Here is a 12,677-nt window from a genome sequence, read left to right on the forward strand (position 1 = left end):
GCTACACGTTTATTGTATTTTTGATGTTTCTTGTCTTGTGAACTGCCCAGAGAGCTTCGGCTACGGGGCGGTCTATAAGTTTAATGAAATAAAATAAATAATAAAATAATGAGATGATGGGGCAGTGGCAAACAGGTTCTGTGTTAGCATCTGGGCCAGTATGGGACACACTGTGGCTGACACTGGTTACCACAGCATCCTTTTTCTTATTTTAAAAAAATTCTTTGTAGTCAGGTGCTGGCCGTTAGGGCATGTGCATAATTACTAATGCTTATTTTATTACATTTATTTGAAAAATACATTATCCCTTTCTACACTAAAAATGGTTTTTCTCCAAGTAAATGTGTACAGCACAAGAAGCAAACTCCATTTTATTCCTGTAGTCATAACGGTACTGATTAAAGTGAGTTTAAAATATGAAACTGCACATGCTCTGAATATTTCTTCCTCTTTTTAAATAGGGGCTGGCAAACTATTTTGTGTGTTCGTGACATTGCATTCATGGCAATCTATGTGCAACCAGCCTTTATGTGGGGTGCAGTTGAATGGATTTAAACAAGGGGAGGTGACAATTGGCTGAGATTTGAATGAAGTCTTGGATCCTCGATTAGATAGAAATGTAGTCAAGAGAGGTGGCTAGGAGCAATGCAGCAACATTGTTGAGTTTTTGTGAACTCTGATCTGATTGATCCTTGATGCCTTCAGAACTTGGGGTATGAGATTATTCCTTGTATTCTAATATGGTCAGAACTTATTCTCATATCAATTGCGTTTTGGTCTCTAAAGCACTGCTATTGAAGATAGAAAGACCATTATTGAGGAAATTATACTTTTGGACTATACCCCAGTGCCTTTTGACGTGGTGCTTTTGGATGTAGTGGATAAAATCACAGAGAATATTGGGGAATTCTATGAACGGAAGGGTCTGAATATCTCGGACCCTTTTCTGTGGTTTACTAAAAGCAGTTTTGCAGGATCTTTGTATCAGTGAGTCCTCTGCTTTACACAAGTGAAGGGAATGAAAGCTTTATTTAAAATGAGATACTTTTCTCTTGCATGGCCAGATGTCCTCTGAGTTCTGACAGTGCTGGTGGTAGTTTTTAATGTGCAGCCCAGATGCCAATCTGAAGACTGTACATTGCTCCAGGCCTTCATTCTGAAACTCATGTCACAGTATGACCCAAAGTGAATGAAACAGATAACCAAGAATGCATTGGTCTTGCCTGTATTCTCTAATCCTCTTCTTACTTGGTACCTGCTTTCTGCCCCAGTTTCAGCACTACTGAAAAACTTCTCATTCAAGCAGTTTGTGATCAGGAGTGATGAATGGCTTCAGATATTAAGATGAGGAAGTAGGATTTGGCACAGCTTTGAGGCCAAACCCAGAAGTGGTATAGGTTTAATTGAGGAGGACACCTGTCGCTTTGGCTTTCCTCCTGGTTCTTTGCTTCCTGCATTGTTGTCAATGGCCCAACAGACCCCTTAGGATTTTGTTCACTGTTGTGAAAGATAGTAGCACTGTAGCATAGAGTGCTAAGTCACTGCTATGGGTTTTCTCCTTCGTTGAAAGTCTGATCTTCATTGTCAGGCATTTGAACTGAGTGGTCAATGCTCCTGCTGCTGCTGTGTTGCTTATGAAGCAGACTTTTCCACTTGGTCTTGTTCCTCCGCAGATGGTTTAGCATGTTTTCAGATAAGGGTGTGTTCCCAGTAAAGTTGGCCCATTCTTCAAAGAGTGGCTCTACAATGTAGGACATGAAGCCTGGGGAAAAACATGAGGCAAAGCATATCAGCAACTAAGTCAAATAGAGAAGGCTTTTTCAATTGTGGCCCCCACCCTGTGGAACTCCCTCCCAAATGATCTCTGCCATGCCCCCCTCTAATGAGTTTCTGCTGGGCCATGAAGACCTGGCTCTTCAGGCAGGCTTTTGGGGTGGGTTAGATTTTATCGTTATTGTTTTTAGATTTTTAATGTCTATTATGTTTGTATGCCTATTTTGTACGTCGCCCAGAGTGGCTGGATAGCCAGCCAGATGGGCGACTAAGAAATTAAATAAATAAATAAATAAATAATGAGAGAAGCTAGAGTTACTGAAGGAAATTTTCACCCTGGAAAGCAAAACAAGTTTATTAGCATTCCCAAAGCATAGAAGCCATTTGGGTATATAAGCAGCATATAAATCAATCAATAATAATCATCCTCATCATCCTAGAGGGCAAATGGATTGAACTGAAGGCAATGGAGGTTGACAAAATCAGTACTGAATTAGTGTACTTAAATTTTTATTATGAATTTAATAATAAAAATTCACATCGGCTCGCTTAAGCATAACTTAATGGAATGGAATGTGGTACTGGGTATAAAGAACATTAAGGGAATATTAGAATGCAAAATGCATCAGATTATCCAACTCTTTGCATACTTTTACTAGGATGTGTGCACATCTCATGATCTGACCCTACAGAGCATTGTGTGTGTGTTATGTGCCTTCAAATTGATTACGACTTATGGTGGCCCTATGAATCAGTGACCTCCAGTAGCATCTGTTGTAAACCACCCTGTTCAGATCTTGTAAGTTCAGGTCTGTGGCTTCCTTTATGGAATCAATCCATCTCTTGTTTGGTGTTCCTCTTTTTCTACTCCCTTCTGTTTTTCCCAGCATTATCATCTTTTCTAGTGAATCATGTCTTCTCATGATGTGTCCAAAGTATAATAACCTCAGTTTCATCATTTTAGCTTCTAGTGATAGTTCTGGTTTAATTTGTTCTAACACTCAATTATTTGTCTTTTTTGCGGTCCATGGTATCCGCAAAACTCTCCTCCAACACCACATTTCAAATGAGTTGATTTTTCTCTTATCCACTTTTTTCACTGTCCAACTTTCACATCCCTATATAGAGATTGGGAATACCATGGTCTGAATGATCCTGACTTTGATGTTCAGCTATACATCTTTGCATTTGAGGATCTTTTCTAGTTCTCTCATAGCTGCCTTCCCCAGTCCCAGCCTTCTTTTGATTTCTTGACCATTGTCTCCATTTTGGTTAATGACTGCACCAGGGTATTGTTAATCCTTGACAGAGCATTGATACATACTTAAACTATATTCCTATTCCAGCTCTGAGGGAAGATCACAGGCAGTTTCTTAATCAGCCATTTATGGAGGTAGAATCCAGGGGATAATGAGCAAACTAAAAAAGGGAATGTCTCAAGGCATGGATGGGTTCATGGGGGATTTTTAAAGGTGTTCTAAGAGACATTAATCACAAGATTTTAACCATTATTTAATGATCTTTTGAATGGAGGGGAGATTCCTCAGTCTTGGAAACAAATGAGAATTTTGGTGGGCAAGAATTAGTTAAATCTTGGTTCATATAGGCCAATTCCTTTAATAAACCATCACAAAGCTACTGTCTACTATTATGGCCCAGCCGATAAACATACTTATCTCTCACTATGTCAGTAGGGTCATACTGGCTTTATGCCTAATAGGGAACTCATTACATCAGATTTCAAATGTGGCACATCATAGACAGCCTAATGGTCACTTGCTTGTATTTCTGTCATTAGATATCGTAAAAGCATTTGACAACCTGGAATGTCTGTACCTTCTCAAAATCCTAGACAAATTACAATTTTGTACAAGGCGAAAGAACCTTCCTCCACACCTGCAAAGTGGTCCCTAGGAAGGGGTTGGATATTTTTTGCATCATAGCTGAGGACTAGGAACAGAAGAGCCTGCCTTCTGGAATATTTTAATACAAACTCCATTCCCATCTACAGAATCTCACGATTCTTCTGTATAAGAGATATATTTGTTTAAGTTAAAATGCCTCATAGTAAGCTGTTAAACTCAGAAGGTCCAATCCCCTCATCTTTGTTAGCCTGTATAATACTGTTTTGCAAACTGAATATGACAACACCCATCTAAGTTGCAAAGCTTCAGGAATTTTTAAAACTAAAACAAATAACTTCCATGTATGCAGTGAGTAAGAAGATGAACACATATGAGTACATGACTCGACATCGACCCAAACAGTGTACTATATCTCGGGAAATGAGCATAGAGGCAACATCAGATGCAACTCACACAATGGAACCTTTACAGGTAAGATATTGCTGTCATCTTCTGTCCTGAGAATGCCATGCCTGTTTCTAGCACTGTAGCCTATCCGTCTGGAAGATCAAACACTATAAGCCCTATTCAGGTGTTCACCTAAATATGAGGTAACTAAATGTGGGCAGGTTACAGATGCATGCATGAAACCCCATCTCCAACATCCCCGCATGCCAGTTCCACTTCAAGTCTTCCCATGTTGAGAGGGAAAGTCTGAAGGGAGAGTCTAACCTTGTTCAGCTGAACACACTTAGCATCTCAGAATCTCCCCACGATCAGGAGCCTTGTCTTGTCAGGGTTCTCAGTCACAGTGAAGATTTTGAGCTCACCTGAATGCTTTAGAACTTGAGAACTTTCCCTTCAACACAGGAGGGTCTGAACTGGAACCTGCACATGAGGAAGGGGGTGGGACTTGTATGTGCACTCCCTCTCCTCTTTAAGCCCATGTGTCTTGTAGAAACTGCATCAAATAACAAATTGAGACCAGGTCCATGAGCCCCAAGGGGCTTTAGGTTTCAATCCTGCATGCAGTTGGATGATTTAAATTCCATTTAAATAATGGGATTTAGTCAGGCAAACAATGCACATGATTCACCTAAGCAGCTTTTACCCAGGAGTAAATCTCACTGTATTTAATTGGGTCTTTCCCCAGGTAAGTCTGGGTAAGACTATAGGCTGCTTTTCCTAAAAAAGCAAGGCAATATCCCACTAAGCCACATTTCAGCAGGCATGTACCTGGGGACCAGATTGCAGCCACTTTACTCCTCCTTGGTCATTTTTCTGATGCACTGAGCTAAGCCATGGCTTGGCTTAGAGGGGTCTCCAAACCCAGGATCACTGTTTAGATCTCTTCAAACTAACCACATGCGGTAACCAAGGTTTGTTTTTAGTTTATGGCTTGTGGTTTGTCCAGGATATCACAAGTAGTCATTGGTAACAGTTTTTTTATTTGTTTGTTTTTCAAAATTACTTAATCAGGTTTTCCTCAGAAAGAATAAATCCAGATTATATGGGGGAGTGGGGAGAATCTGGGCTTGCACTATGATGCCAACAGCAGCGTGTAGGCACTCCAAAGAAAAACTTATATGAATGAAGAGCACCTATCCCACAATAAATACCCCTCTAGAAATATATCTGATTTCCCTAGGAAATTTGTAGTTTGTAAGACCAAATGCTAATTGAAAGTGTTAATTTAAAAAAAACAAACAGCAAATGTTATATTTGTCTACCCTGTCTAACACGTTTTGTTAAGAGTCAGCTTCTTATTTTGATAGGGTAAGATTCCTTATGAACAGTGAGTGGAGAGTGGGGGCTGCAAGAAGGAAAAGAGGGAGAGTTGGAAGTGAGGCCCCTGTGGAGGCTAGAGAGGAGAAAGTAACGGGGAAAGGGAAATCTTAAGAGACATGTTACAGGGCAGAATAGTACTTCCCATTGTTTTACATGCTTCACTTGGAAACATTTGACTACAGCATGGGTTCTCAACAAGGGGGGAATTCCCCCCCAGGGGTGAATTTTAGGGTTCCAGGGGGGGAATTGGGACCACTATTCAGCAAAGTGTGATGTCCTGTAGATTATGTACAATCTGTAAAATTGTAGTTTGTTTTTAATTTAATCTGCGACATTCAGTAAAGTTTATTGAATGTCACAGATTAAAATCGATTCTTGAACATGCAGCATTATTTTCATTTGCAAAATTAAATTATTATTTAAAGACCAGAAAGTGCTCCAAGAAATTCTGTTATAATATAAACTAAGAAATTTTTCTCTCACGAGAAACACCACCGTCACTCGCGAAATGTCAACACGCTATGAGAGACTATCTTGGGAAGGGGGGAATTATATTCTGAACAACGGTGAAAGGGGGGAATGGAGCAAAAAAGGTTGAGAACGGCTGGAGTACAGCATGGATTTGTATCATTAGGATGCAACAATTCAAAAAATACAGAACATTTCAACAGCAAAAATTCTGGAACAGCATTAATCTTAGTTGCTAAATGGGAAACGGTACAATTCCCTATACTCAGTGGCTTTCTGCACTATGTTAATGAGTAACCTCACGTTTGGACAACTGCAACGCGCTCTACGTAGGGCTACCTCTGAAGACGGTTCGGAAGCTACAGCTAGTGCAAAATACGGTGGCCAGACTGTTAACAAGAACTAAGCGGTCTGAGCATATAACACCTGTTCTGGCTCGCTTGCACTGGCTTCCAATATGCTACCGGGCCAGATTCAAAGTGTTGGTACTAACCTATAAAGCCTTATACGGCGCGGGACCACGATACCTGCAGGAACGCCTCTCCCGTTATGAACCGGCTCGTACACTACGTTCTACTACGAAGGCCCTCCTCCGGGTCCCGACCCATAGGGAGGCCCGGAGGGTAGTAACAAGATCTAGGGCCTTCTCAGTGGTGGCCCCCGAATTGTGGAATAGTCTCCCTGAGGAGGTACGCCTGGCGCCGACACTATTATCTTTTCGGCGCCAGGTTAAAACCTTTCTCTTATCTGAGGCATTTTAATCTAAGTTATTTATGTAAATGTTGTAATTTTTATTTTAGATGATGTACTTTTATATTTGTTATATTGATCTTGTAATTTGATTATTGTATATGTTTTTATGTTTGCCGCCCAGAGAGCTGTTTGCTAGTCGGGCGGGATATAAGCTGAATAAAATAAATAAATAAATAAATAAATAAATGAGGGCATAGAAGAATCATAATCCTTAAAAATGGTAGCCGTTTTTAAAATAGACATATTTTAACTAAGGTTTATAAAATTATTTTAGTTGTATGAGGGACTTGAGAAGGAATAGTAGCCTTTTAATCCATCAGCTTTAATCCATAAACTCTAAAATGCAGTTAAAAGGGTGTGATTGATTAGGGCAGCAATTGTGGACTGGTCCCGGGAGCCTTTCAATTTGATCTTCAGCCTCTCCTCCCATGCCCTATTTGTGAACCATTGGTGTCCCTTCTGGTGCTTGTGAAAGCCTTCCTGCAACGAATCTGCCCACCTCTGCATTCACTTGCCTATGTTGTTCTTTTGTGGCTCTGCCCACCTGTCCTCTTGACTCCCCTGCCTGCCTGTCATCTCCAGCTCTTCTTCTGCCTCTATGCAGCTTTGCTCATCCATCACCGCAATCCACACTGCTCTCTTGTTTGCCCATGTTGCTTTAGAGGCCATACAAGCCTCTTGTCCATCCACCACCTCCTCTGACTTGCTGTTTTCACCACCCCAAAATCAGCACCATGTACTCAAACAAAACAAACATTGAATACTTGCAGAAGACATGGAGAAAAGTTAGGATTTTTGCCAAACTGTGCCTGTTCTTAAACCCAAGCTCAAGGGGGGAAACACAGAAAGAAAGGAAGCTGGATGGAGAGAGGCAAACAGGATTCTTTCAGAGCATCGATCTTTAAGAGAAATGGTCTCTCCACATACAGCTTTTAGCAACAAAAGATGTTCTGATGCTAGCCCCCTTGCATGGCATTGAGCTCTTGACAGGCAAACAAATCTATTGAAAGAGCAGCCTCGCTGAATGTTCTGGTTGGTCAAAATTTCCAAGTCACACTACAAAGATGAGAGCAATGGCGATCACTCGTGACTGAGTAAGATTGTCTTCCAAAATAAAGTCTTTAACAGCGGGTCTGTAAGTGACTGTGGAGGCCAGTCCTAGATCCACACAGCCTCCCACAGTGAGGACATAGGTTTCTAGATGGAAGATGGTTGCGATGAAGATTTGTTTGACGTGCCTTCAGCTTGGCTCGTTTGTGCATTTCGCTCTGTATTCTTCAAAGTCCATGTTTCACAGGCGTACAGTAAGGTTGGTAGTACAATGGCTTTGTAAATAAGCATTTTGGTCTCCCTGTGAATATCCCAATCCTTGAACACTCTACACTTCATTTGGGAGAATGCGGCACTCACAGAGCTCAGACGATGTTGAATTTCAGCATCAATGTCAGCTTTTACAGAGAAAAGGCTGCCAAGATAAGAAAAGTGATCAACATTCTCCAGCGTCACACCATTAAGCTGGATTGATGGTGCTACAGAGTGACTGGTTCGCACCTGCTGATGAAGTACTTTGGTTTTTTTTATATTAAGTGAGAGGCCAAGCTTTCCATATACTTCTGCAAAGACATTTAGGATAGTTTGAAGATCTTCCTCTGAATGTGCGGAGACTATATTATCGTTGATGATGATATCATTTGATGATGATGATAAAAGATGAGAGCATCTAGTTGGCAACTGGTTTGTAGCTGCCCCCCTGAGCCAGCAGTGGGCTGGGTGGGGTCGGGGAGGAAGAGTAGGAAGGGTCATGCTTGTTGTGGATGGCTGGACTGTGTGTGTGTGTGTGTAGGATGTGATGATCTTAGGAGAGAGAAAAAGAAAGTGTGTGTGTTTCTGTTTGATTCCTCCTGAGGTAATGTATCCTTTGGGAGAGTTCTTTGCTCCTGGACTAGAGGATCTGGTGTTTTGTGTCACAAAGCCTACCACGGTAATCACTGAGAACATGAATTTTGATTTTCTATGGTATAATGTAGAGAGCCAGTGTGGCATAGTGGTTAAGGTGTTGGACTGTGACTGGGAGACCACAGTTCGAATCCCCACACAGCCATGAAACTCACTGGGTGACCTTGGGCCAGTCACTGCCTCTCAGCCTCATGAAAACCCTATTCATGGGGTCGCCATAAGTCGGAATTGACTTGAAGGCAGTACATTTACGTTACATTTATGTTATAATGTATTTATGTTTATGTTTTTAAATGTAAGTTACTTGGAGTCCTTTTAGGTTACAAGTGACTAATAAGTCAAATCAATAAGTAAACAAATAATAGAAATAGAAATCACACACATCCTAAGCTGCTATATGTCTGGAGAATAAAATGTACAGGTACTTATATATTTTGCCCTGCATGGCAAATAGTGGAAAGGGGAGAAGTGTTTTCAGTTCTTTTAAAAACAAACCCTCCAGTGCTATGGTGTTAATTCATATTGCACTCATACTGGCTGGATGTGCTAAATGTTTTTAAAATATGAGAGATTCTTTTCATGGATATCCTGCATGATTTCCAGTTTGGCCCTTAATCACATCACATTTCTAGATAATACTTAGAAAGAACATCAGCCCTCTTTAATTCCAGTTTAAACTTAAACCATACAAAAGTAGCATTTGTCAGCCATGGCAGCAACTCTCTCACAGGTTTATGTCCTCATTCTTTAGGATTTATCTGAAGTAAGAAAACCAAATGAAGCCGCATCCTCCACTAGATCAGGGTAAGTGGCTGACATTTTATGATTTTACTGTGCCCAGTGTTCAGTGAGCTAGTGAAAATGAAGACGGCAAAGGAGAACTAATCAAGTTTGTTTAGTAATTTCATATTCATCTTAACAACTCAAACATTAGATACAGAGAACTATAGTAATAACTGCCGCAATGTACAGCTATTTGTCATATAATTCTGACACTGGCCTGGTTCACATGTAACACTAAGCCAAACTATAGTTAAGCAGGAACAACCAAGTGTGTACATACTCAGAAGAAAAGTCACTGTTGCTGCTGCACTATTTATTTATTTTATATTTTTAGTATTAAATTTAAATCCCGTCCTTTCTCCCAAAGGGAGCCCATGGCAATAAACAACAGGGTTTTTTTTTTTTTAACCTTTAAAAACATCTTTACAACAATACTATCTGGAGCTTCGCCATTGCTTGATTTATTCGAATCTGAACTTGTGGGTTATCTTGCTCCAGACAAACCACAAACTGTACCCAAGGTTTGTTGGCTTATTGTTCATGGTTTGTCTGAACTCTTGAGTGAGACAAACTACAGTCCTGGGTCCAGGCTAGGGTTGCCAGGTTCCTGGCCTGAGACTGATCTTGTATCTTTAGGACAAGAGAAAGTCAGCCAAGTGCAGGTGTTCTTGCAACACTGTAATGGGAAAAACCACAAGGTGGAATTCTCCCTTCCCCCTGCACAACTTTTAAAGAAGATACAGAAGACCTCTTGGCTGCCAGGCTCAGCTTCCAAGAGGTCTTCTGTGTCTTTAAAAGTTGTGCAGGGGGAAGGGAGAATTCCACCTTGTGGTTTTTCCCATTACAGGGTTGCAAGAACACCTGCACTTGGCTGACTTTCTCTTCTCCTAAAGATACAGGATCAGTCTCAGGCCAGGAACCTGGCAACCGTAGTCCAGGCATAATGCTAAGCTAAACCAAGACTTAGCTCTGGGTAGCGCAGTAGCAGCAGGCCTGGGGGAGGAGCAAAGGGCCATAATTTTTCCTTTGAGTATCTGCATGCGAACTGGGCCAATGGATCAAAGTTGTTCTAACTAAAATCCTCCCAGTCATTAACTGCCAAATAGAAAAAGGACCCCAGTCTGTAGATATAATGATGCCACAGCACCCTCAACAGTATGGACTACTGTAATGCAGCCAGCTGGTAACTGACATAATTCAGTTATCTCAACATATGGATGCTTGAATCTCCTGTGACACACACACAGCCTTCAAAGAATAACCATTTCAAAATTTAAAAATGCACAGGGAAGGAAAGATAGACAGTTTACAAAATACAGACCCAGCTACATCTCATTTCAGAGAAGTGGGTAAGTTGAATTCTAGGAGAAGTTTTAAGTCCTGCCAGAGAAACAATGTCCCTGTGAGAAGGCGTCTTTTCCCCAGAAAGGTCATACCAGGACAAGGAGCAAAGGAGGCCACAACTGCATCTTCAGAGGAAATAATCCTATGATCGCTCCAGTGGGTCACCATTAAATAGCACCAAGATAGGCAGTAGGTGAAGGGAGGTTCAAGTCACACCAATTTGCAAGATTTGTTTTTCACAAGTTTTGGGTGGTTCTGAAAGTCTGCATGCAAATCTGATGGAACAATTTTGGAAGGTTACGCAAAGATATGGCTTGATTAATGCATAAGATCATATGATATGCCATCTCTACTCCAAGTATATCTGAAGCCTTGAATTTTGCTTTGCTCCCTAGAATGGTTGTCAACTAACTGCAGTTAATCAGGATCGGGAACAGCTGACTTCCTCAGAGATGGCCTATGTAGCATTTCCAGAATCCTGCATTTCATCAACACAAAATGACCATTGGATGCACCTGACAGATGGACAGATGGAAAGCCAGTTGCTGCTCTCAGCTGAGTCTAAACTGGACAAAATTTAAGACTTTCTCTTCTTTTTCCAAATAAGCGTGCTCCTTTTGTCTCTGATACGGTGCTATTTTATGGAAGGCTGTGCCCATTCAAAAGACCAAAAGACAGAACTAGTGGAATTTGGATCCTGAAGTTCTCCATTACATGATAACTAAGGGCTTAAAGTGCTTTTCATCCGCTGCTAATGCATTATATGAAGACTAGCTGATAACAGCTAATTAAATAAGCTGCTTCAAGGAGGAGAAGGGGGTGAGAGTAGGCAGAAAATGCATGGATATCATTTCAATGACTTGGAAACATTTTGAGGACCATACTAATGATTTGTCTGCAACAAACGTGTGTCCAACTCTGTTTCTATTAAGTGGGAGCAACTGCTTCTTCCTCAGGTTGTATGTCAAGTGTGAATAACCTCAGTTGGAGAGTCAGCAAATATACATGGGCCAAGAGCAGCCATTCACAGGTTCTTCCTTGTACAGAACCAGTCATAGCTATTGTTGTAAAAGCATTTGCGAGTCTCCCCATCATAGAGAAACTAAGAAATGGGTAGCAAAATATGTAGCAAAAGATCACAGGATATATAGAAGATGGCTTGGAGATGAATAATTTGAGGTTGCCAATAAAAGTACCAAGTCTTAGAGTCAAAAGTATCCTCCAAGTGGCATTGGGAAGGTCCAAATAAAGACTGTTTCTCCAAAAATATGTTTATATCAAGTGTCCCTACGAAAAAATCCTGCTTATTAAATGCCAGTTGGAAAATACTTTCCTTTTTTTCCTAAGAAAATGAATTGTGTATTTAATCCTTTTTTAATTTGCTAGTTCTTATAAATAAATTTTGCTTATTTAAACAAATTTATTTATTTAATTTCATTTATAAACCGCCCATAGCCAATGGCTCCCTGGGCAGTGTACAACATACAATGAACTCCCCCTTCCCAAATGTCCATCCTAGTTTCATATGTAAGATTGGGACTTACTCAACTGAAATTTACAGAGAAAGTTAATTCTCATTTGCACTTTACATGGGAGAGGGATACTTTCAATAGGGAAGTTTTCTAATTTTTAATATGTGTATGGTGAAAGGAAAATATTCTTGAGGTAAATGTACTCATTTTATCATCCTCATTCTTTTTGTACAAATTATAATAATAATAAAATTACTATTTTTTAAATTAACTTTGAATATGGGAAGAAAAATAACTTGTGAAATATTGGCAGCATATAAGACAGTTCTGGCATAAAGAGCCTAAGACTAAGCTGCTTCATACCAGGGGTAAATGTTGGAATTGATACCTCTGAGCGAAAGGTATTTGGCCAAAGCCAAAAGTACAAAAGCTGTGACTGCTGTTATAGTAAAAGAAGCACAATAAATGAATTGCACAAGTACATGATGAGGAATAA

At 40.4% G+C, this 12,677-nt stretch overlaps 1 protein-coding gene across 4 annotated transcripts in view; it reads left to right on the forward strand.

The window, feature by feature from the left end:
* ZDHHC11 (zinc finger DHHC-type containing 11) overlaps positions 1-12,394 on the forward strand; it is a 63,287-nt gene extending 50,893 nt beyond the window's left edge. For 3 of the 4 annotated variants that reach the window (XM_061591099.1, XM_061591101.1, XM_061591100.1), the window contains 3 exons: positions 3,988-4,109; positions 9,334-9,386; positions 11,105-12,394. In XM_061591099.1, the coding sequence (XP_061447083.1) occupies positions 3,988-4,109; positions 9,334-9,386; positions 11,105-11,120 (191 nt within the window). In that variant the 3' untranslated portion in view covers positions 11,121-12,394. The remainder of the gene's footprint in view (positions 1-3,987; positions 4,110-9,333; positions 9,387-11,104) is intronic. The other variant, XM_061591102.1, reaches the window with a different exon arrangement.
* Positions 12,395-12,677: the final 283 nt, after the last annotated feature.

The sequence above is a fragment of the Rhineura floridana genome, chromosome 11 (assembly GCF_030035675.1).
Source record: "Rhineura floridana isolate rRhiFlo1 chromosome 11, rRhiFlo1.hap2, whole genome shotgun sequence".
NCBI lineage: Eukaryota > Metazoa > Chordata > Lepidosauria > Squamata > Rhineuridae > Rhineura > Rhineura floridana.